The sequence below is a fragment of the Crocuta crocuta genome, unplaced genomic scaffold (assembly GCF_008692635.1).
Source record: "Crocuta crocuta isolate KB4526 unplaced genomic scaffold, BGI_CrCroc_1.0 scaffold267, whole genome shotgun sequence".
NCBI classification, from domain to species: Eukaryota; Metazoa; Chordata; class Mammalia; order Carnivora; family Hyaenidae; genus Crocuta; species Crocuta crocuta.
In genome coordinates, this window is record NW_027531899.1 from 2544266 (window position 1) to 2568871 (window position 24606).

Genomic DNA, 24606 nt, shown 5'->3' on the forward strand with positions numbered 1-24606 from the left:
TATTATACCACTTGGTTTGCTTTTTGATTCTCCAAAAGTCAAGTAAAATTGATGGTACCAGAACATGCGCACCAAGAACCATTCATTTCCAGATTAAGTAAATGAGGTAATTCATACAGTTTCACATATCACTTTACACACATTGGGGCCATCCTCAGAGTTACCACTATCATCTTCAACACACACACACACACACACACACACACACACACACAGCCTGACACTCCAGGCAACCTGCCATCAGCCCCTTTCCAAGTTGTTTGATTACTCACCTCCGTTTTCTTGTGTGATTCCTGAATAGGGTCCAGGTCTTGCTCCACCCTCATCCACTGACAAAGGCAAAAAATGTTGATTTAGTCAGTCAGCCCCAGGTAGTCTCAGTGAGATTATTAATACAGGGAGACCTCACTAAATTAGAGTCAGGAGGCTAGAAGAGGCACTGTCAGTTAAGAAGAATTGACAATTAAGGACGCTCAACAGGAAAGGATGTAAATTACAGGCCCCAAAGGGGGAAATGTACATTGCATCACCTATAAGAAATTGACTACCACTGCAATTCAGCCAATAATAAACTGTCATTATCTTGGTTTTCTCCAGTGGACTTCCTTCAAAACAATCCCTCCCAACCTCCTCCTTCTTTTCCATTAAATAGCTACTGCTCTCCTTTGTTTGCTGGGCTTGCCTACCATTTTGGCAGAGCTTCCTTGCCCTGAATTGCAATTCTGTTATTCCCAACAAACCCATTTTGGTGGTAAAATAACTGACAGGGTTTTTTGTTTTTGTTTTTTTTTTACATGTTTATTTATAGAGGGTGGGGGAGGGGCAGAGAGAGGGGGAAAGAGAGAATCCCAAGCTGGCTCCATGCTCTTGGCCTCGACCACCACTTGGGTTCTACCTCTCCAACAAGAGATCATGACCTGAGCTGAAATCAAGAATTGGAGACTTAACCCACTGAGCCACCCAGGTACCCCTGACAGTTTTGTTCTTAATGTTAACATATACAAGTCCTGAAAAAGTCTTGCGCGAGGCTCCACTCTTCACTGTGCTTAAGTTCAGTCATCTAAGATAATCTACATGGGACCAGTCTCACAATTTCCACCTCTAGACTACATTTCCCAGAAGTTCTTTCGGCTCTAAACGACTTCCGTGGGAACCCAGCAAACTTTTTCTATTTTTAGGAAATATGTGGCTCTCAGGGGCTGGCAAGGTCCATGAAGGAAGTTGTCTCCTGAGGGAGGCTAACTTGGAGACTGCGCTTGGATCTGGACAGCCCCTTGCAGCGATATGGCGAGGGGAGCAAGGATATTGGTTTAGCCCAGGTTTCCGCGCTTGCAGGATGTCGAATCACCAGGCGCCATCTTGTATGAGCCGACTCCTTCCGGACTACATTTCCCAGAGGCCCCCGCAGGAACAGGGCCGCTGTTCACTCGCTTGCCCGACCCTCGGCCTCCCGAGAAGGGTAACTGCAAGGTGAGCGGCCTAAGTTTTGGGGGCGCCACCACGCCGCCGCCGGTGCGTTCGTAGGTTGAAAGGGGCAGTCTGAAGGGGCGGTCGGGGCGGGTCCGTAGTCTCAGGCATGTGTGAGTTGTTGGGACTGGGGAAAGGGGCAAGAGGAACAGGATTCCATGTGTGCCAATGTGACCTTATGTGACTGTGCGGCGCGCTGTGTAGGGGTGTGATTGTCTCTGTGGTGGGTGTGTCATTGCGACTGACCATGCGCGGATCTCTGTTTGCAGGTGTAACTGGAGATCTGTTGTAAATGTGTGGTTCTGACTGTGCGGCTCTGTGTGTGTAGGTGTGGCTGTCCCCATGGTGGGTCTGTGATTGTGAGAGTTCGTTTTGTGTGACATCGTGTCTAGGAGGTGGAGCGTGTACAGAATTTATGATTATGCGACTATGACTGTTGCCTGAGGGGTCTATGTGTGCGTGTAATTGTGGTTGTATGAGTTTTGGCAACACTAACCCTACTGCATGTCTGTGACTCTGTGAAGACGTGTTAAGTATGACCATGTAACTTTTTGTGGCACCGTGTGTGCAGTTGGAGGGTGCCTGTAATTATTGCCAGGCAGGGTGGCAGTGTCTGTTGTCCCAGTGGTTGTGTGAGGTCAAGACAAGATTTTGGTCTTGGACAGCAGAGGCTTCTCCCCTTCTGATATGCTCTGACAGGAATGCTCCCAACAGCATAGACTCTAATCTCTCTCCATAAGTGGTAGGTGTGAGTCCAGAGCTACTGCTCTGGTTGTTTGCACCACAAGATAGGTCTGGCATCTCATGATTCCCTTCTCCTTCCTCCGCTCTGCACTTCTTAGATAGGTCCTCAGAGGAAGAAGGAGGAATGGCTGTTGACCAAGCCAAATAAAAGGTGCGATGGGGTTTACTTTTTGTTTTTCTTCTGGATGGCCTTGTTTAACATAAACTCATCAAGTGACCTGGTTCCTACAAATTCCCATTAGAGAAAATCATGAGAAGCTGTAGGGTGGGCACATGGATCCCATTATTCGCCATCATTTCCTTCTACATAGTGTTCACATATTAATTTAGAAAATAGCTCAATTTCTCCTATGTATTAAGCTTTTGCTTCTTTTAGGCACACACACCATGATTAAAGAATTTGGAAAATGAGATGTTACAGAGAGCAAAAGTAATCTCCTACTACCAAGATATAACCATTGTCAATATTTCAATCAATTTCCTTCTAACAGATTTCCTATGTACATACGGTATACATTATTTTCAAGATTAGAATCTCATAGCATTCATCATTTCCTATCTTGTGTTTTCAGTAAAAATTTATAGCTGTTATATAGTTTATTTTTCCTTTGTTAAAAATTCCTAAATATTACATACATATACAAAAGTGCTTAAAATATAGACAGTTTAAGAAGTAATTATATGGCACCTCTAATATAACAGAAACTTGTGTTAGCCCTCAAGAAGCCTCTATTAATCCTAAGAATGAACTATTCTTTTCACCTCTTTAAGTAACTCTTACTCTGACTTTGGTGATAATATATTTTTGTTGATGTTTAGAAACTAAAAACAATACTCTACCTCATACCTACACATCCTTAAGCAATGTAGTCTAGTTTTGCCTTTTTAACTTTATAGAAATTAAATTCTTCTGGGTAATGTTTGAGTCTTGTTTTTCTCATAATATTGTATTTCTTAGACTTACCCTTATTGTTATATCACAGCTGTATGTTTAAATATTGGTTGTTTCCTGTTTTTGGCTCATTTGAAAGGGCTGCTCTAAGCATATTGTTATAAGTACTCTGGTGCACACATGCTTGCTTTCCTAGGGTATAAACATACAAATGGAATTTCCATGCCAAAGGATATGTGTGTATTTTCAAATTTACTAGATAATGCTGAGCTGGTTTTCAATACGGTGTACCAGTTAAATTCCTACCAGTAGTTTATAAACATAGTCCTCTGTATTCTAATACCTTGGCATTTTAATTTTTTTATCTGCTGACATAAAGGTATATGATATTGTTTTTAAGGTATAACATACATTACAAAGTAGAGAAATCAAAGTATATATGACTTGGTTAATTTTTTTTTAAGTGAGAATATTCATTTAACCAGATCCCTAATCATATTAGGAAACAGAACGTTACCAGCATTTTAGAAGCCCGATTCTTGTCCCACCCATTCACTACTCACCTCTCCCAAAGATAATCGTTATTCTGTCTTCTACTGCCATAGATTAATTTTCCCAGTTCTGGAATTTTATGTAAGTAGTATCACACAATTTGTATTTGGCTTTCTTGGTTTAACATTATATTTCATGTGTAATATGAATGTAATATGTAATAATATTATGTATTGTGAATATGCAAGATTCATCCATGTTGCTTCATGTAGTTGTAGGACATTCATTATTATTGCTGGTTAAAATTCCATTGTATGAATAGAACACAATTTATCCATTCCATTATTGAGTTATTGCATTATTGGCATTTGAGTTATTTTCAAGATTTCAGATTGGAGCTGTTATGAACAAGGCTATTCTGAATATTCTTATACATGTCTTTTGGTGCATATATGAATGCACTTTGTTGGGTATATCCACAGGAGTGCAATATTTGTGTTGTAGGTTATGCATATGTTCAGCTTTAATGTACACTGATAGTTTTCCTAAATGATTTTATCAATTTACACTCCCACTTCATTGTATGACAACAGACTTTAGAACAGAAACTTTGCTATAAAGAACAATAGTTTACAATAAAAAGGTCAGGCCACCAGTAAGATATTACACTCCTAAATGTACATACCATTGTAAAATGTTTCAGATATATTTGACAGAACTAAAAGATGTAGTGGACAAATCACAATCATAGTAGGGGATTTTTAGTACTTTTCTCACTTTTCACAGCACTTCTCACTGACAGAACAATCAATATAAAACCAGTAAAGCTGTATAATATTGGAAGAGTGTAATTGACAAATGACCTGACATATGGGGAAAAACATACCTTACAACTGCAGTATATATTATTTTCAGATGCATATGAGACATTTATCTAAATAGATCATATGCTGGACCATAAAGAGAATCTCAATAAATTTTAAAGGACTGAAATAATACTGTATGTTTTCTTTTTTAAAGTTTATTTACTTATTTTTTGAGAGAGATAGAGTGAGTGGGGGAAGGGCAGAGATAGAGAGGGAAACAGAAAATCCCAAGCAGGCTCCATTCTGTCACCACACAGCCCAACACAGGGCTCAGTTCCACAAACCATGAGAACTTGACCTGAGCTGAAACCAAGAGTCGGACACTTAACCAACTGAGCTACCCAAGGCACCTCCATACTGTATGTCTTCTGATCACAGTGGAATTTGGCTGGAAGTCAATAACAAAAAGGTGCCTAGAAATATCCTCAATATTGGGGATTTAAGCAATGTATTTATAAATAACTGGTGACCCCAAGAAGGAATTGCAATGGAAATTTAAAAATATTTTTAACTGTATGACAATGAAAATATATCACAGCGTGTGATGTTGCTAAAGCTGAACCTGAGGAAAATATATAGATTTGCTAGTAAAGAACGTTGATAAATTAATGATCTATCTCAAGATGTTAAAAAAAAGGATACTAAATTAAACCCAAAGAAAGCAAAAAAAAAGGAAAATAATAACAATTAGACTCAAATAAAACTTTATGTATATTGAAAACAAAATGAATGTGCAATAGAGAAAATAAAGCCAAAATTTTTGTTTTTGGAATTAATAAAACTGATAAACCTCTAGAAAATGCAAAGAAAAAAAAAAGGAAAGAAGACACAGATTACCAAGTCATATGGGAGAAAGGCTGAGTTCTCACTTAATTCTTGGTTGGTACCTGGGACTTGGTTGCACAATATAAGATGATTAGAACCTGAGCCTGGTGACCATTATGCTGAATCCCTTTTTATACTTCATCAAACATGTAAACTTCTGCTTTTAATATAGATTTTTATTTTTGTAACTCTGTTTCCTTATTGGACGTGATGTGTGCTTAAAGTTTTGCATGGTCTGCAGTGTCATCACAATTCATTGTCCTGTCATGAAAATGTACTGGGCTAGGCTAGGTGTCCTTGAACAAAACAAAACAAACAACTTCCTAATTAATAATCACTATTTAATTATTAGGGATTTAATATTTGTTAGTGTTTATTTTATAGGTGATAATAAAGATTGAGTTTACAGTGAGCTCTCATGTGGGACATTCAGCTTATTTCTATTTGGATTTGTATGTGCCCACTTGTGCCTACTAACTGTGGAGGACCTTCTATTCAGGGTTATTGTGTAAAGCCACAGGTGTGATGGGTCCGTCCTGGTTTTGGTACAGTTTTTCCTATTTCTTTTTTTGGGAGGTGGGAGGAGCAGAGGAGAAAGAGAATCTTAAGCAGGCTCCGTGCCCAGCATGGAGTCCTATACAGGGCTCCATCTCACAACCATGAAATCATGGCCTGAGCCAAAATTAAGAGACAGGCTCTCAACTGACTGAGTCACCCAGGCACCCCGTTTTTCCTATTTCTAAGGCTAACTGGTTTTTTCAAAGTTCCTTGAATCTATAGTTTTCAGATTGTATAGGTGGAAACAAGCACTTATATCAGAAATATAAATAGTAAGATGAGGAAAAAATACACTAGGGTAATCACTCACTAATTATGGCTAGTTAAAAAAACTTTTTATTCGCCCTCTTTTGTGCAGTTTATATTTTTCTCTCACACATTATTATGGACTTAAAGCATTTTTCAATGTTTTAATTAACTGACAGTTGTTATAGACTCCATCATAATACAAGGAGGAGTGGCAGGAGAGGTATTCAAGATATTTTGTATAAATTTTCACTGGGTGGCCAAGAAGGGCCACCTTTAGGAGACTTTTTTTTTTTTTAACTTTTATTTATTAAGTAATCTCTACCTGCAGTGTGGGGTTTGAACTCAAAACCCTGAGATCAAGAGTTGCGTGCTCTACCAACTGATCCAGGTGCCCCTTAGGAGACTCTTAAAGGGAATCATTTCGGGGCATTTTGGTGGCTCAGTCGGTTAAGCGTCCGATTTTGGCTCAGGTGATGATCTCACGGTTCAGGGGTTCAAGCCCCGGATTGGGCTCTGTGCTGACAGCTCGGAGCCTGGAACCTGCCTCAGATTCTGTGTCTCATTCTCTCTCTGCCCTTCCGCACTTGTGCTCTGCTTCTCTCTGTCTCTCAAAAATAAAAAATGTAAAAGAAAAATAATTTCTAAAAAAAAATTAAAAAAAGAAAGGGAATCCTTTCAGCAGAGCACCTGATATCTTGAGAGTATCATCTTCTGGCAACAGCAGCAGCAGAACATTCCAAATTTTTTTTCTGTTCTAAGACATGGAGTCTGCTATTAATCAGGAACTCTCTTTTCTGTTATCTTTTCTTCACTTTTCACCTGTCCTACTTGGGATTGAATAGAAGACCAAATACAGAAGACTATTATATCTGAGAGTTTATGTTGAGCAAAAATGCTGCTATTGTTGGACTACTTTAAGTGGTGCCAGAGCTTAAAAGTTTTCTAAAAAGAAAAAAAGGTTTAGTTAGTGTTCACATTGATTTTTGTTTGTTTGTTTTCTTATGGTGAGTCATTTCAACCTTCAAAACTTTCTCATATTTTTCTAGACTGTTGGGGCAAAGGGGTTAGCAGTTAATTGATGAAGTAATTAAATCTGAGACATTTCCCCAAGAACATCCATTATGGAATAATAAGCAAAATTTCCTTTTTGAAAATGATCAAACAAGACTTAAATTTTACATTTGGGTGGGCACCTTCTTCCTCAGGAAAGGAGCTGTGGGCATGACAGGTATGTGTAGCTATTAAATATTAGCTTCATTATACAGTGACTGAACACTCAGTGGTGACTGTGACTTCATAAGGCTATTAACTTTCCTTATGACTCTGTTTACTTAAAAATCAGCAGTCACGAGAGTAGGAGAGTTAGAATAAAGATAGTATTTTTTCAAGAGTAGCACTCAGTATTTTGAGCATGTTTACTCTGGATTAATTAAGTAATATGGGTGGTGCAGATGAAAAAATGAATGGAATGCCTGGAGTTTACTAAAGAGAATCAGGATGAGCATTAGTCTCCCCAGTTTTACTGGGCCTATGCCCTTTCTGTCTTAATTATCTCCATCATCCCTTCTTCTAGCCAAAACCATGCAAAAATGTGCTGGCTCCCCTCTCCCATTAGTCATTCAAAATATTCATCCCATCATCAGCATTCTTGCCCTTAATAGGAAATAGAGTTATTGCCCCTTCCAACATGAATGGGAATGCCTTGGGGAAAGTAATGGGCTCTAGTGGAAATCACATTAGGAAAGCATTCTAAAGAACTGGGTTTTTAAAAAGCTAACTTTCACTCGGCATCATTAGTCATAAGGAAAATGTAAATTAAAACCACAGCGAGATACCACTTCATATCTACAAGGATGCCTGTGATAAAAAAAGAGATAATAACGAGATGAAGATTTTGGGAGAAATTGCTGGTGGGATGCAACATGGTTCAACTTCTTTAGAAAACAGTTTGACAGTTCTTCAAAAAGTTGCCATAGGACTTAGCAGTCTCATTTCTAGGTATAAACTCAAGAGAACTAAAAACATTTATTCACATAAAAACTTGCCTATGAATGTTCATAGCAGTGTTATTCACTGTAGCCAAAAAGTGGAAATAATCCAAATGTCCATCAATTGATGAATGCGTAAGCAAAATGTGATATATCCATACAATGGAATATTATTCAGCAATAAAAGGACTGAAGTTCTGATAACATGCTATAACATGGAAATACCTTGAAAACATGCTAACTGAAAGAATCTGGTCACAAGGGGCCACATATCATATGATTCCATTTATATGAAATGTCTAGAATAGGCAAGTCCATTGAGGCAGAAAGTAGATTAGTGTTTGCTCAGGGCTGATGAAGGAGGGGAAAATGGAGATTGACTGTTAATGGGATTTCTTTTAGGGGAAATGAAGATGTTCTAGTATTAGAACTAAAATTAGATTGTGGTGATATACTAAAAGACATAGAATTTACATTTTTAAATGATTGACAATGTGGTATATTGAAGTTTATTTCAATAAAACTATTAAAACAAAAATCAGAGCTAACCTAAAAGTAGTAGAGGAGAGTCTAGATTGGCTATGACCTGATAATTATTGAAGCTAATGGGTATATGGAGGGTTTTCATACTATTTAAACTCTACTTTTGTGTATGTTGGAGACTTCTGTATTAAAGAGTTTAAAACACACACACACACACACACACACACAAAACCACAAGCAAGACCTCCAGAAATCATTATTGCACTATATGCTAACATGGATTAAATTTAAAAATTAAAAAAAAAAGCAAAACTAACTTAATGCCTAATGGTGAAATACCAGAAATATTCACAGTAAAATCAGGCAGAAGGCACTTTCAGCAGTATTATTTAACTTTTTTTTTCTAAAATCCTTAGAAAACCAGTACTCTATAGGAAATAACTAGAAAACAGTCGCTTCCCCCCCACCCCCCATAACTTCTAGTATCATGCTTCTCTGGGCCAGTTCATTTCCTGCCTGTGGATAAGTGATTCAGTTATGGTTGGATAATAAATAGTCCTCTGGTTTCTTTCAGTCTAAAAAGGGGTCTAATATTAGTAATTAGAGTGTCCATTTCACTGTACTAATCGATGCTATAAACTTTTTTAAAAGTTTAACCACCTGGGGCTTGGTTAAGTGTATGACTCTTGATTTTGGCTCAGGTCAAGATCTCACACAGTTCATGCGATTGAGCCCTACCTCCTAGGGCTCCTCACGATACTCCACATAGAGCCTACTTAAGATTCTCATTGTCCTGGGGCGCCTGGGTGGCTTAGTCGGTTAAGCGTCCAACTTTCNTTCTCCCTCTCTTCCCCTCCCCCACTAGTGCATGAGCTCTCACTCTATCTCAAAAAATAAAATAAAATAAAATAAAATAAAAATAAAGGTTTAACCTCCTGCTCCTTGAGCTAGAAGCTTCCAATGAAAAAGCTTGATGATTACTTCTCTTTTTCTGCTGTCCCACTACACAACTCCTTGAAGTAGGGAGCAGCAAAAAGAGATGGAAAGAAAAATCTTAATTGTATAGNTTTTTTAATGTTTTATTTATGTTTTGAGAGAGAGAGAGAGGCATGAGCGGCAGAGGGGCAGAGAGCAAGGGACACAGAAGATCCAAAGCAGGCTCTGTGCTGACAGGGTGATAGCAGCAAGTCTGATGCGGGGCTTGAACCCTCAAACCATGAGATCATGACTTGAGCTAAAGTTAGACGCTCAACTGAGCCACCCAAGCACCCCATATCTGCCTACTTCTAAGGAGAGGGCAATGGCTCTACTCCAGGTAGCTGCTTACACTTCCTACATTTAGGCTTTGGGCATCAGTCCTCCACGGAGCTCTTTTCTAGAGCTGGAAATCATTTTGGTAGGTTTAGAATAAACCTAGACCCTTGCCAGCTCCTACTCTGGGGCCCATATGTAGTCCCAAGAGGGTGTTAGGCCCCAGTCTTTGTGCCTTCTAAACTCTGGAACATAAGGAAAGTTTTCCCAAGAACTCCTGTCCCATCCCACTCGGAACCTTGGTGGCACTTATATACTTATTATATACTTATTATAGATAAATATTATGTTCATTAATTTTGTATATTTATAATTATATTATAAATAGCAGCCACAAAACTAGTATAAGATACCTAGGAATATCTGAAAAAGAAGTGAGCATGATACATATGGAGAAAACTTCATTGTTCCTAAAGGACACAAACATTGACTTGAATAAATTGAAAATTATTCTGTGTTCTAGGAAAGCAAAACTCAACATTGTAAAGGTGTCAAAACTCCTTAAAGTTGACATATTCATCTTATGCAGCCCCAAGAAAAATACCAGTACCTTTTTAAAAAAATGATTTATGCTCATATGGGAGAGTAAGTCAGAATATCACAAAACTTTTGAAAGAGATGAGTAATGAGGGGTTATTTTTAAATTTTTATTTGTATTTTTAAATTTTTTAGAGAGAGCACATGCAGGTGGGGGAGAGGGGCAGAGGGAGAATCTTTTATTATTTTTTAAGTTTATTTTTGAGAGAGAGAGAGAACAAGCAGGGGAGGGGTAGAGAGAGAGGGAGACATAGAATTTGAAGCAGGCTGCAGGCTACTGGCTCTATGCTGTCAGCACAGAGCCCCATGCAGAAAGCAAACCCATCAACCATGAGATTATGACCTGACCTGATGCTTAACTAACTGAGCCACCCAAGTGCCCCATAGAATCTTTCTTCTATGGATTTTTTTTTAAAGTTTATTTATTTTGAGAGACAGACAGAGAGAGAGAGACCATGAGCTGGGGGATGGCAGAGGGAGAAAAAATCACAAGCAGACTCCATGCTGTCAGTGCAGAGCTCAACGCGGGGCTCAATTTCACCAATTGTGAGATCATGACCTGAGCTGAAATCAAGAGTTGGAGCCACGCAGGTGCCCCTATTTTTATTATTTTTATTTTTATGTTTTTAATTTATTTTTGAGAGTCAGAGAGAGACAGCATGATCAGGGGAGGGTCAGAGAGAGAGGGAGACACAGAATCCGAAGACAGGCTCCAGGCTCTGAGCTGTCAGCACAGAGCCCGACAGGGGGCTCGAACCCACGAACGGTGAGATCATGACCTGAACCAAAGTTGGATGCTTAATCGACTGAGCCACCCAAGCGCCCTGCCCCTATCTATTTTTAATCTAGACAGTCTGGCTTCAGAGTGTCCCAGTTTTTGTTGTTGTTGTTGTTGTTGTTGTTGTTTTAAGACTTTATTTATTTTTTTTTAGAGTAGTTTTAGGTTTACAATAAAATCAAGAGNAGAGTGTCCCAGTTTTTGTTGTTGTTGTTGTTTTAAGACTTTATTTTTTTTTAGAGTAGTTTTAGGTTTACAATAAAATCAAGAGGAAGGTATAGAGATTTCCCACACACACCCAAAGCCGCCTCATTGATTATCAACATCCCCCACCAGGTACATTTAGTACAATTGATGAACCTACACTGACACCTCATGATTATCCAACGTTCATAGTTCAGATTATGGTGCATTCTTGTATATTCTGTGGGTTAGGACAAATGCATAATGACATGTATCCATCATTATACATCGTACAGAGTAGTTCAGTGCCCCCCAAGTCCTCTGTGCTGTACTTACTCATCCCTCCCCCAATCCCTGGAAGCCACTATTCTTTTTACTGTCTCCATAGTTTTTTTTCCAGATTGTTACATAGTTTGAGTCATACAGTATGTAGCCATTTTTCATATTGCCATCTAAGCTGCCTTTATATCTTTTCATGGCTCCATAGCTCACTTCCTTTTATAACTGAATGATATTCTATTGTCTGGATATACCACAGTTTATTTAACCAGTCACCTACTAAAGGTTCCAAGTTTTGGGAATTCGTAATCAAGCTGCTATAAATATCTGTGCGCAAATCTTTGTGTGGACATAAGTTTTAAGCTCTTTTGGGTAAATACTACGAAGCATGATTGCTGGATCATGTGGTAAGAGGATGTTTAGTTTTGTTAGAAACTACCAAACTGTCTTACAAAGTGGCTGTACCATTTTGCATTCCCACCAGCAACGAATGAGAGTTCCTCTTGCTCCTTGGCAGCAATTGGTGTTGTCAGTGTTCTGTATTTTCGCTATTCTAATAGGTGTGCAATGGAAGCAGCCTCTTATTAAGACATATTTTTAAATTACAAGACATATTTTTAAAATTATAGTGAATAGAGAGTGTGATGCTGGCCAAAGAATAAAGATGGAATCAAAATAGAACCACAAATAAATCCAAACATGTATCATCTGTGATAATGGCATGGCATTTAAATCAATGCTATAGTCACCTGCTGTAAGGCTCATTTTTTCCCCTCCTTGTTTCAACATATCTGAAATCAGGATATATCTTAAACAGTTTTTTTCTTTCTTAGTGGCATAGAAAATAATAGTGCCTTTTAAGTCAGATATATTATTCACATGTGACTTTGGTACACTTAGGTAGCCAGCCTCTTCTGTGAGAGAAATTAAGTAGGATTCCTAACTGATATAGCATAAATTTATAATCTTATACTATAGTGTTTTATTAAATAATATAATACCAAAATAAAATATAGTTGATTAAAGACCTAAGTGTGACAAAGCATTAAAAAAGAGAAATTAAAACAATTTTTTTAATGTTTATATTTGAGAGACAGAGACACAGCACAAGCGGAGGCAGAGAGAGAGGGAGACACAGAATCTGAAGCAGTCTCCAGGCTCTGAGCTATCAGCACAGAGCCTGATGCGGGGCTCAAACTCGTGAACTGTGAGATCATGACCTGAGCCGAAGTTGGACGCTTAAGTGACTGAGCCACCCAGGTGTCCCCCAGAAAGAGAAATTTATATAAATATGCATAGGTCAGAAAAATTTTCTTACCCAAAAGCTATGAAAGTTGACACTTTGACTGTTTTGCATGGTAAAAATATATAGGCAAAATTAATTTTTTTTAACAGCTATAGGGGAAGAATGAGGAGTGCCTCTGTGTATGGTGGGTGTGGGGGGTTGTCTTGGGGAGGTGGGGGTTGACAGACTGCCTTGGGCTTGGAAAATGTGAAGATTTGATTAGGGAAGTCTTAGTCCTTCTGATCGGAGCATCCATGGCATCCTTGGCCACACGGTACCATTTGTGTGAATCTGCTTGGGGACCTTAGTGACGGCTGCAGAGGAGGGATCTGCTCAGGCAGGTCACAGCAGCTCCATCGGGTTCAGAACAACATCACTGATGTGGGACAAAGTCTGGCCTGAATCACGTGGCTAAGGCAAGAACCTGGGTTAATCGGATGAAGGACAGGAAATCTCAGTCTATATTCCTTTGAATCCACTAGCCAGGATCCATGTTACTGTAGCTAAAGCCTGGGACTTCTGGGGTTGAAGAAGGAGTTGGATTTATCCCATTCTCACACTAACCACAGTTCTAAGACCCAGAGTAGTCAGCTGAAAGCTGGGAAGCCAGTGTGGTTTCTAGAGCATTTCTTTGCTTTCCTGGTTCTGGTTTTTCAAAACACTGTCCTTTCTCAGGAAAACAGCCCCAAGGAGGACTGATCCTCTCCCACGATACTGAAAGAAAGCCATGGCTCAGGTAAGTTGATGCTTTTTCTTTCCTGACATTTAGTTTCAAATTAAAAAAAAAAATGTTTTAATGGTCGTGAGAATTTGTTTTCCTACTCCTTACATTTCTGGCTATCAGGTTTGCCCTTCAGAGTCTTTGGTCCCCTTTTCCCCTCAATCTAACCAGACAATCCTTTAACATTCTTCTTCTTTTTTTTTTTTTTTTTTGATAATTTTTTTAACATTTGTTTATTTTTAAGAGACAGACATAGCATGTGAGCAGGGAGACAGAGAATCTGAAGCAGGCTCCAGGCTCTGAGCTGTCAGCAGAGAGCCTAACATGGGCCTCAAACCCGTGAACCATGAGATCATGACCTGGGCTAAAGTTGGATACTTAACTGACTGAGCCACCCATGCACCCCCATAATTGTCTAATTTTTTAATTGTTTATTTGAATTAGAATCCAAATAAGGACTGTGCACTGCAAATGGTTGATGTCTTTTGAGTCTCTTATTTTGTTGGTACCCCTTCCATCTATTTCTTTCTCTATTTTTCTTAGAAAAGAAAAAAATTGGTTCATTTGTCCGCTGTGTGGATTTTGCTGATTGCATCTCTGTGGCATCATTTAAGTGTTTCCTGAAAACTGGTAGTTCAGTCTAGATGCTTGAGCAGATTTAGGTGGATATTTTTTGTCATGATGTGTCACAAGTGGTGATATGTGATTCTATCAGGAGGTACATTACATCTGGGTCTCTCGTTTTGTAATGTTATCCACTGCTGATGATTACTGTTTAGACTAGAGGTTGCAGAATGATAGTTTAAGTCTGTCGTTCCTTCTTCATAGATTAGATGGCATACTCTTTATAACATAAAATTTTTTGTCAACTGTTTGGTTACCCTGAACGATAGTCTGTCTAGGAAAGACTATTTGAATAATAAATGAGATGGTTTCTTAGAATCCTACAAAGGTGACCAGTATTTTTTATTCACTATTTTTATTAGTTCCTTTTATTTGAATATGATACCTAGGGACCATAGTCTAGACACTAAGGGTGCTTATTGATATTAGATTAATTATTGTTTCTAAGTCTTTTTTAAAATTTTTTTAATGTTTTATTTATTTTTGAAGGAGAGATAGAGACGGTGTGAGCAGGGGAGGGTCAGAGAGAGGGAGAGACACAGAATCCGAAACAGGCTCCAGGCTCTGAGCTAGCTGTCAGCACAGAGCCCGACGCAGGGCTCGAACCCACCAACCGTGAGATCATGACCTGAGCCGAAGTTGGATGCTTAACCGACTGAGCCACCCAGGTGCCCCTGTTTCTAAGTCTTTTCATGAGACAGTCAGGTGGGGCGCTTGGGAGTCTGTCAGTTAAGCGTCCGACTTCTGTTCAGGTCATGATCTCGCAGTCTGTGAGTTTGAGCCAGGCATCGGGCTCTGTGCTAAGAGCTCAGAGTCTGGAGCCTGCTTCAGATTCTGTGTCTTCCCCTCTCTTTATGCCCCTCCCCCATTTGTGTTCTGTCTCTCTTGCTCTCAAAAATAAATAAAACATTTTTTAAAATTTTTAAAAAAGAGTCAGGAACTTGTCTTTAATATAAAATAAACTGACTACCCTTTTTTTTATTAGTTAACATGAATGTTATATTCATTTCAGATTCAACAATTCCATATATTACTCAGTGCTCGTCAAGATAAATGTACTCTTAATCCCCTTTACCTATTTCACCCATCTCCACACACTCCTCCCTTGCCCATCTCTGCTCTGGTAACCATCTGTTTTTTGCTCTGTAGTTAAGAGTTGTTTTTTTGGTTTGTCTCTTTATTTCCCCCTCCTTTTGTTGGTTTGTTTTCTTTCTTAAATTCCACATGTGAGTGAAAGTATATGGTATTTGTCTTTCTCTGACTTATTGCTTAGCATTATACTTTTTAGATCCATCTAAAATGATCCAAGATTTCATTCTTTTTTATGGCTGAATGATATTCCATTGTATATATATATACCACATCTTTATCCATTCATCTATTCACAGACACTTAGTTTTCCATAATTTGGCTATTATAAATAATGCTGCAGTAAACACAGAGGTGCGTCTATCCCTTTGAATTAGTGTTTTGCTACTCTTTTGGTAAATAACCAGTTATGCGATTACTAGATCATAAGGTAGTTCTATTTTTAATTTTTGTGAGGAACTGCCATACTGTTTTCCACAGTGGCTGCACCAGTTTGCATTCCTACCAACAGTGCAAGAGAGTTCCTTGTTCCCTCAATCCTTGTCAACACTTGTGATTTTTTTGTGTTTTTTATTTTAGCCATTCTGACAGGTGTGAGGTGATATCTCATGGTAGTTTTACTTTGCATTTCCCTGATGATGAGTGATGTTGAGCATCTTTTCAATGTATCTATTGCCCATTTGTATGTTGTCTTTGGAGAAATGTCTGTTCATATCTTCTGCCCACTTTTTAATTGGATTATTATTATTATTATTTTAATCTTTGAGAGACAGAGAGAGACAGAGCAAGCGGGGGAGGGTCAGAGAGAGAGGGAGATACAGAATCTGAAGCAGGCTCCAAGCTCTGAGCTAGCTGTCAGCACAGAGCCCAACACCGGGCTCGAACCCACGAACCGCAAGATCGTGACCTCAGCCGAAGTTGGACACTCAACCAACTGAGCCACCCAGGCACCCCTGTTTTTTGGGTTTTGAGTTGTAACAGTTCTTTATATATTTTGGATACTAACCCTTTATCGGATATGCCATTTGCAGATATCTTTTCACATTCCATCAGTTGCCTTTTGGTTTTGCTAATTGTTTCCTTCACTGTGCAGATGATTTTTATTTTGATGAAATCCCAATAGTTCATTTTTGCTTTTGTTTCCCTTGCCTCAGGAGGCATATCTAAAAAAAGATGTTGTTTCAGCTGATGTTAGAGAAATTATTGCCTGTACTCTTTTCTAGGAATTTTATGGTTTCAGATCTCACATTTAAGTCCTTAATCCATCTTGAGTTTATTTTTTATGCATGGAGTAAGAAAGTCCAGTTTCATTTTTTTGCATGTTGCTGTACAGTTTTCCTAACACTCTTTGTTGAAAAGATTTTCTTTTTCCCATTAGATGTTCATGCCTCCTTTGTCATAGATTAATTGACTATACAATTGTGGGTTTATTTCTTGGCTTTCTGTTCTGTTCCATTAATCTGTGTGTCTATTTTTGTATCAGTACTATACTGTTTTGATTACTACAGCTCTGTCGTATAACTTGAAGTCTAGAATTGTGATACCTGAATATTTTTTTCCTTTTTGAGATTGTTTTGGCTAGCTATTTAGGGTCTTTTGTGGTTCCATACACATTTTAGGAGTGTTTGTTTTAGTTCTGTGAAAAATGCTGTTAATATTTTGTTAAGGATTGCATTAAATCTGTAGATTGCTTTGGATAGACATTTTAACATTATTTGTTCCTCCAATCCATGGAATGTCTTTCCATTTGTTTATGTTGTCTTCGATTTCTTTCATCAGTGTTTTATAGTTTTAGAGTATGGATCTTTCACCTCTTTTGTTTATTCTTGGATTTTTTTTTTTGAAAGATTTTGTTTTTTTTAAGTAATCTCTACATCTATCTTGGGGCTCAGTCTTACAACCCCGACATCAAGAGTCACATGCTCTACGAACTGAGCCAGCCAGCCGCCCCCTAGATATTTTATTATAAAATAAACTGATTACTCTTGCATCTATGTTTAAGGTCCTAAAAGATACTGATTCTGAGTGATACCAGTATAATTTGCTTATTTGTTTTACCCCAAAATACAAATGTAATAGCCTCTGAATTGTTTCTTTTATTACACAATACATATGTTTATTGTTTCAGGGCTCAGTGGTGTTCAGTGATGTGTCTGTAGACTTCTCACAGGAGGAATGGGAGTGCCTGGACCCTGGTCAGAGGGACTTGTACAGAGATGTGATGTTGGAGAACTATAGCAATCTGCTCTCAATGGGTAAGGGCTTCTATACCAGTAATTTAGAGTTCTCCTCTGGAATGTTTCTTTTCCACAGTGAATTTCCCAGCTGCTTTTCGAGTTACCAGCCGAATTTCTGCTCCCTATCCCATGTAAGTGGTTTGAGCTGCAATGAAAAGGAAAAGTTGGAAATGGGCAACAGCAATGACCGTGGCTGAAGCTTCATCCTCTTTCTCTGGCTGTTCCTGTAGTGGCGTCTCTTCTTTGGTCATCAAGGGACTGGATCTGATTTCTGGATCTGGTTTGCCCACTGCGTAACCATGTTCCATATCTTTTCTTGTGAGCAGGACTTTACATTCCTAAGCCTCAAGTCATCTCCTTATTGGAACAAGGGAAAGAGCCCTGGATGGTTGGCAGAGAGCTGACAAAAGGCCTGTGTTCAGGTGAGTGAGAAATGGTTGGGCAGGAGCAAGCCACTACAGCTGACCCATACAGGAACAGCACCTTTGCGGTATTTCTAGACTTGTGGGAAAAGCTGAGTCCTTTTAGCATGAGTTTACAAATGACCTGTTTCATTCCTTCTCTCACTTACTACTCTTTCTACTACTTGTCTCCAGCACGCCTCATCATTTCAAGTAGAATGTGCCCTTCACGTCCCCTCCAATAAAACTCTTACCCGTATTTATTTTTATTTTTTCTTAAATATTTTATTTTATTATCAAGTTGGTTTCCATGTAGCACCCAGTGCTCATCCCCACAAGTGCCCTCCTCCATGCCCATCACCCCCCTTCCCCTCTCCCCCACCCCCATCAGCTCTCAGTTTATTCTCANTTCCCACCAACAGTGTAGGAGGGTGCCCGTTTCTCCACATCCTCGCCAGCATCTTGAGTCTCCTGATTTGTTCATTTTAGCCACTCTGACTGGCGTGAGGTGGTATCTCAGTGTGGTTTTGATTTGTATTTCCCTGATGAGGAGGGATGCTGGGCATCGTTTCATGTGTCTGTTGGCCATCTAGATGTCCTCTTTGGAGAAGTGTCTGTTCATGTCTTCTGCCCAGTTCTTCACTGGATTATTTGTTTTTCGTCTTACCTGTATTTTTAAATTCAGTTCCTTGCTAGCTTTTCTTCCTCTTCAGCTCCTCTAAATGTTTTCTGTTACCACCCCCAAAATAACATGTGTGTATGTGCACTGCTCCTCCTCCCAGGTACTCGTCTTCATTAATATTACTTGCCAGTGACTTGTTTTATCAGTTTGTTGTTTGTTCTTCCTTTACCCAGTGTTTTTCATTTACTAATTTGTGCAAGGGGGTCTGCCAGGTGCTGCAGTTTGCTAATCATATATGTTATTAAGAACTTGGAGTCAAAAAGTAGGGCTAAAATATATTCATAAAAAATTTACACAGAGTAGAATTCAGTAAAGAGAATCAGAAAGCTTAGTGGAAAATCAGGGGCTAAATAGGCAGAGGTAGAAAATCCATCCTGAGGGACGCCTGGGTGGCTCACTCGGTTAAGCGTCCAACTTCAGCTCAGGTCATGATTCAGCTCAGGTCATGGTTGCTGGGTTTGAGCCCCATGTCAGGCTCTGTGCTGACAGCTTGGAGCCTGAAACCTGCTTCAGATCTCCTTTCTCTCTATCTCTTCCCCACTCTTGCTCTGTCTCCCTCTCTCTCAAAAATAAACATAAGGAAAAAGAAAAAAAGAAAATCCATACTGAAATAGTAGTTGAGAGTCTTGCATATGATTGTAGTCACCATCTATGAAGGACAGTATTGGGAAAAACAGAAGGGTCTGTGCCTTTAATGGAAAGGGAGAGGTGGCAGAGGAGGACAGATTTAGGATAAAGTGTTCCCTTATCCTAAAGGCCCCAGAGAGCATTACTATATAGCAAGCATTGGTCCTGGCGCTCGGATTATAGCATTGAACAAAAAGTTCAGAGTTTTGCTCTTCTGGAGCCTATGTCCTACAGGGTGAGAGAGAAAAAATAGATATATTTATGTCAGATGGTGGTAAGTGTATGAAGGGAGGGTAGAGAAGGCTTTTTTGATGAGGTAATATTTTAAGACCTGAAGGAAGTGAGGGAACAAGTAGTGTAAATATTTGGTAGAAGAGATTTAGGCAAAAGGAAAAGGAAGAACAGTCCTTGAAATAGAGCTTTTTGGCTCTTACCATTGTGGTTGGAGCAGAATAAATAAGCAAAGAGGGACTTGTATGAAAGGAGATGGGCAAAGTAGCAGGATGTGTTTGTGTGCTAGGTGCAGGTGGGAGGTGGGTGTACCTGCAGATGATTTGGGGTCTGGTGGGGCCTTGGTAATTGTGAGGTAAGGATTATCTCCTTTTGTATATTAGGAAATGGGGACTTAGAAAGTTGAAATAATTGCCCAGGAACATACAGGGAGTGACTGTCAGAATTGGAATTCCACTCCAGTCAGCTTGCTTCTAGTTCCTTTCATCTTTCCATGACAGTATTTTGTACTGTGTCTGCCTTTCTTTCTGTCTGCCTCAAACTTTAGCTGCCTCCTCTGTCAGTCACTTCAGTGGTACATGAGCAAGTCTCTCTCTCCTCCCAAGATCAACACCATAAAATTCCAAAGCAAGCAGTATTTTTACTGAATCACCAGAACATAACATATTCTGAGTCTTCCCTATAGGCCACTCAGCACCTTAAACTTAAGTTCTGAAACTTTAAGTTTTTCCCCCTTGTGGCTAGCCTTCTCTCTTTCAAACTGCAGCCAATATATCCTTACTTTGGAACCTGTTCTGTTTCCAGCCCAGCTGGGAGTGCTACAGTTCTGACACACACTACCCAGGGTTAGCAAGACCCCACAGATTTCACAGTAGGGTTGTACACAAGACTGCCCTCACTTTTCTTTTTTTTTTTAAGTTTTTAAAAAATATTTATTTATTTATCTTGAGAGAGAAAAAGAGCTAGAGCAGGGGAGGGGCAAAGAAGGAGAGGGAGAGAGAAAGAATCCCAAGTAGGCTCCACACTGCCAGTACAGAGCCCATTGCGGAGCTCGAACTCATGAACTGTGAGATCATGACCTGAGCCAAAAGCAAGAGTTGGACGCTTAGCCAATTGAGTCACCCAGGTGCCCCACTTCTTTTTTAATTAATTTATTTAAAACTTTTTTTTTTATTATTATGTACAAAGAGTGAGAGACAATGTGAGCAGGGGAGGGAGAGAGAGAGAGAATCTCAAGCTTCACAGAGTGCAGAGCCTGATGCAGGGCTTGATCCCATGACCTCAGGATCATGACCTGAGCCAAAGTCAAGAGTCGGATGCTCAACCAGCTGAGCCACCCAGGCACCCCAAGACTCCTCTCACTTTAGATGCCAGCTGCCAGTCCTGGGGTTCTTAGAGACCTACACTTCTGAGCAATGGGCTATAAATTTGGGGATTTCCACAGTCCCTGCAAATTTAATAATTTAGTATAATGATTCACAGAACTCAGGAAGGCTCTATACTTACAACTGCAGTTTTACTCTGAAGAACACCTATTAGGGCAGGGTCTAGTGGGCTTCCAGATGCAGAGGTTCCACGCCCTCTCCCTGTGGAATCCAAGTGTGTCACCTTCCCAGCATCTCAGGTGTGTTCACCAACCAGAAAGCTCCGCTGAGCTTTGGTGTCCAGAGTTTTTTCTAGAGTTGAATTACTTTGGCATGATTGATTGAGTCACTGGCCACTCAATCTCTGGCTCCTCTCTCATCCCCAGAGGTCCAGTAGCTGAAAGTCCCTACCATCTAGTAGGGATCATGCTTGATCTTTCTGGTGACCAGTCTGCAACCTGCAGCTGTCTCAGATCTGCCATGAATCACCTCATTAGCATAGCAAAAACCACTCCTATCACTCAGGAAATTCCAACAGTTTTTGAAGCTCTCTGTTATAAACCAGGGGCAAAGACCAAATTTATTCTGTATGATACCACAGAGCCCAAGAATCTTTCCCTATATGTATTTATGCCTCTTAGGAAACCTTTAATGGAGGTCAGAAAATGATCCACCTTTTGTAATACAGATAGTGTGATGGTACACTGTGGTTTCTTACATACACATACATCCATGCTTATATAGATATATATATAATTTGTAATCTTTTCCTGTGCCCAAGTATTGTATATTTATCATCCTTTCCTTATAATTCTAATCCATATCAATATTTGGGAATCATTGTGGTTTCCTATTTCTATAGTCTCCTCCCTCCACATTCTGCATTGTATCTCATTAATTTCAGTGCATTCTTTTGGTCCATTTTCAGATTAAGCACATATATTTGAGAACTGTATGTCATTTACTGTCAGATATTATTTTCACTTTAATTTTTCCATTTCTATTATAAAAATTTAACTTTTCAAAAATGAGGGGGAGGGGAAGAAGAATATTTATAATTTCATTTTCTTTCAGATCTGGAATCAATGTGTGAAAACAAGTTATTATCTCTGAAGAAAGAAGTTTATGAAATAGAATCATGCCAGAGGGAGATAATGGGACTTACAAAGCATGGCCTTGAGTACTCCAGTTTTAGAGACGTTTTGGAATATAGAAGCCACTTTGAAAAACAATTGGGATATCAAAGTGGGCATTTAAGCCAAGAAGTATTCACCCATGAATACATGCCCACATTTATTCAACAGACGTTCTTTACTCTACATCACATACTTAATAATGAAGAGAAGCCCTATGAATGTAAGAAATGTGGAAAGGTCTTTAGTCAGAATTCACAATTTATTCAACATCAGAGAATTCATATTGGTGAAAAATCTTATGAATGTAAGGAGTGTGGGAAATTCTTTAGTTGTGGCTCACATGTTACTCGACACCTGAAAATTCATACTGGCGAAAAACCCTTTGAATGTAAGGAATGTGGAAAGGCATTCAGTTGTAGCTCATACCTTTCTCAACATCAGAGAATTCATACTGGTAAGAAACCCTATGAATGCAAGGAATGTGGGAAGGCCTTTAGCTATTGTTCAAATCTTATTGACCATCAGAGAATTCACACTGGTGAAAAACCCTATGAATGTAAAGTATGTGGGAAAGCCTTTACTAAGAGCTCACAACTTTTTCAACACGTGAGAATTCATACAGGTGAGAAACCCTATGAATGTAAAGAATGTGGCAAAGCTTTTACTCAGAGCTCAAAGCTTGTTCAGCATCAGAGAATTCATACTGGTGAAAAACCCTATGAGTGCAAGGAATGTGGCAAAGCCTTTAGTAGTGGCTCAGCACTTACTAATCATCAGAGAATTCACACTGGGGAGAAACCCTATGATTGTAAGGAATGTGGGAAAGCTTTTACTCAGAGCTCACAACTTCGTCAACATCAGAGAATCCATGCTGGTGAGAAACCCTTTGAATGTCTTGAATGTGGGAAGGCCTTTACTCAGAACTCACAACTTTTTCAACATCAGAGAATTCATACAGATGAAAAACCATATGAATGTAATGAATGTGGAAAGGCCTTTAATAAATGCTCCAACCTTACACGACATCTGAGAATTCACAGTGGTGAAAAGCCCTATAACTGTAAGGAATGTGGGAAGGCATTTAGTAGTGGCTCAGATCTCATTCGTCATCAGGGAATTCATACTGATGAATAATAAAAGTTAAAGCTCTTGTCACTTTCCCAACATTTTTAAACAAAAAGAAATTCATGTTTGACAGTTACCCTTTCACTGTTTTTTGTTTTTAAATTTTATTTTATATTTCTTTTTAATCCAAATATATTTCACTCTAAATTATTAACTAAGATTCTAAAGTGACATTTGCATATTCCCTGTCCCCCAATCTTGTACGAAGGGCAGTTTTTCAATAATTCTTTCTTTCCCCATTAGTTTGTTCTATCTTCTTGGTGACACATTATACTCTTATTTATATTTGCTTGCATTTTTTCTTCTCTGATCTATATATTTGTGCTCACACCAATATCACACTATTTAAAACTGTGTGACCTTGTATTGTTTAATTGTGGCATTACAGCCGTGGTTTTGAAGTCAGTATTGTTTATTTCATGTCACAAATTTATATTTTCTTACATAAAACAGAAAATCAGAAAACCAGAAACTAAAAAGCCAAGATTAATTATAATCATACCAACTATAGATGACTACTTTTAAGTTGGTAGAGCAAATCCTACCAGATTTTGTTTTTAAAGAAATCACGGTATACATGTTATCCCTTTACCTGTTTTGATCATGCCAAAAAATATGGTTGCCATTTTAGTAAATATAGTATTTTTTTAAATGTGGCTTTAAAATGACTTTATTACTCATGTTTTATTTGCATCTAAACATTTGCAGTTATTAAATATGCCATGATTCATATGGCCAAAATTTTATCTTTGGATATTTCTTTTAAAATATTTGTTTTTTTTTTTAAATTTTTAATGTTTGTTTATTTTTAAGAGAGTGGGGGAGGGGCAGAGAGAAAAGGAGACAAGGATCTGAAGCAGGCTCCAGGCTCTGAACTGTCAGCACAGCTGACTCAAACTCATGAACTATGAGATTATGACCTGGGTGGAAGTTGGCCATTTAACTGAGTGAGCCACCCAGGTGCCCTAAAACATCTGTTTTAATTATTGAAATTATCCAGAATTTCTCCCCATAAGCTGTTTTGTTCCCTTTCATTAACTCTAACTCCAATTTCATACTAGAAAGGTAATTAACCACTGTTATCAAAGTGTTTATCCTTCCAGTTTTAGTTTCATTTATTTTGTTTTTACTTTTTAATTATATATGTTAGTGGCATTTTATTTCTTATGTATTAGTAAAAATAATCATGTTATACGTATTGGTTTGTTGTGAGGCTTCAATGAATTAATAAATGTAAAGTGCTTAGAACTATTCCTATCAAAAAGTAAATGTTTAGTAAAAGCCCACTATCATCAGTGATATACTCATTTTCATAGTTTTCTTCATTATTATTTGTGGAAAGGATTTTAACCATGTTCTTTACCTTTGTCTTAATCAAAGAACTCATAATGAAAAGAGAAATTAATGAGGTAAGTATTGGAAAGTTTTTCTC

The 24606-nt window shown here is 38.6% G+C and overlaps 1 protein-coding gene across 3 annotated transcripts; it reads left to right on the forward strand.

The window, feature by feature from the left end:
• The first annotated feature begins 1403 nt into the window (after window positions 1–1403).
• On the forward strand, window positions 1404–24397 carry ZNF383 (zinc finger protein 383). Of its 3 annotated transcripts, none has more exons than XM_077773764.1 (5): window positions 1404–1470; window positions 13613–13673; window positions 17500–17626; window positions 17935–18030; window positions 21988–24397. In XM_077773764.1, the coding sequence occupies exons 2-5, from the start codon at window positions 13665–13667 to the stop codon at window positions 23181–23183; spliced, it is 1428 nt and encodes a 475-aa protein (XP_077629890.1). In that variant the 5' UTR covers window positions 1404–1470; window positions 13613–13664; the 3' UTR covers window positions 23184–24397. The 3 variants fall into 3 exon arrangements, with proteins under 3 accessions (XP_077629890.1, XP_077629891.1, XP_077629892.1); XM_077773765.1 differs by having other exon boundaries at window positions 1410–1512; XM_077773766.1 differs by lacking the exons at window positions 13613–13673; window positions 17500–17626 and having other exon boundaries at window positions 1410–1470; window positions 17685–18030.
• The last annotated feature ends 209 nt before the right edge of the window (window positions 24398–24606 follow it).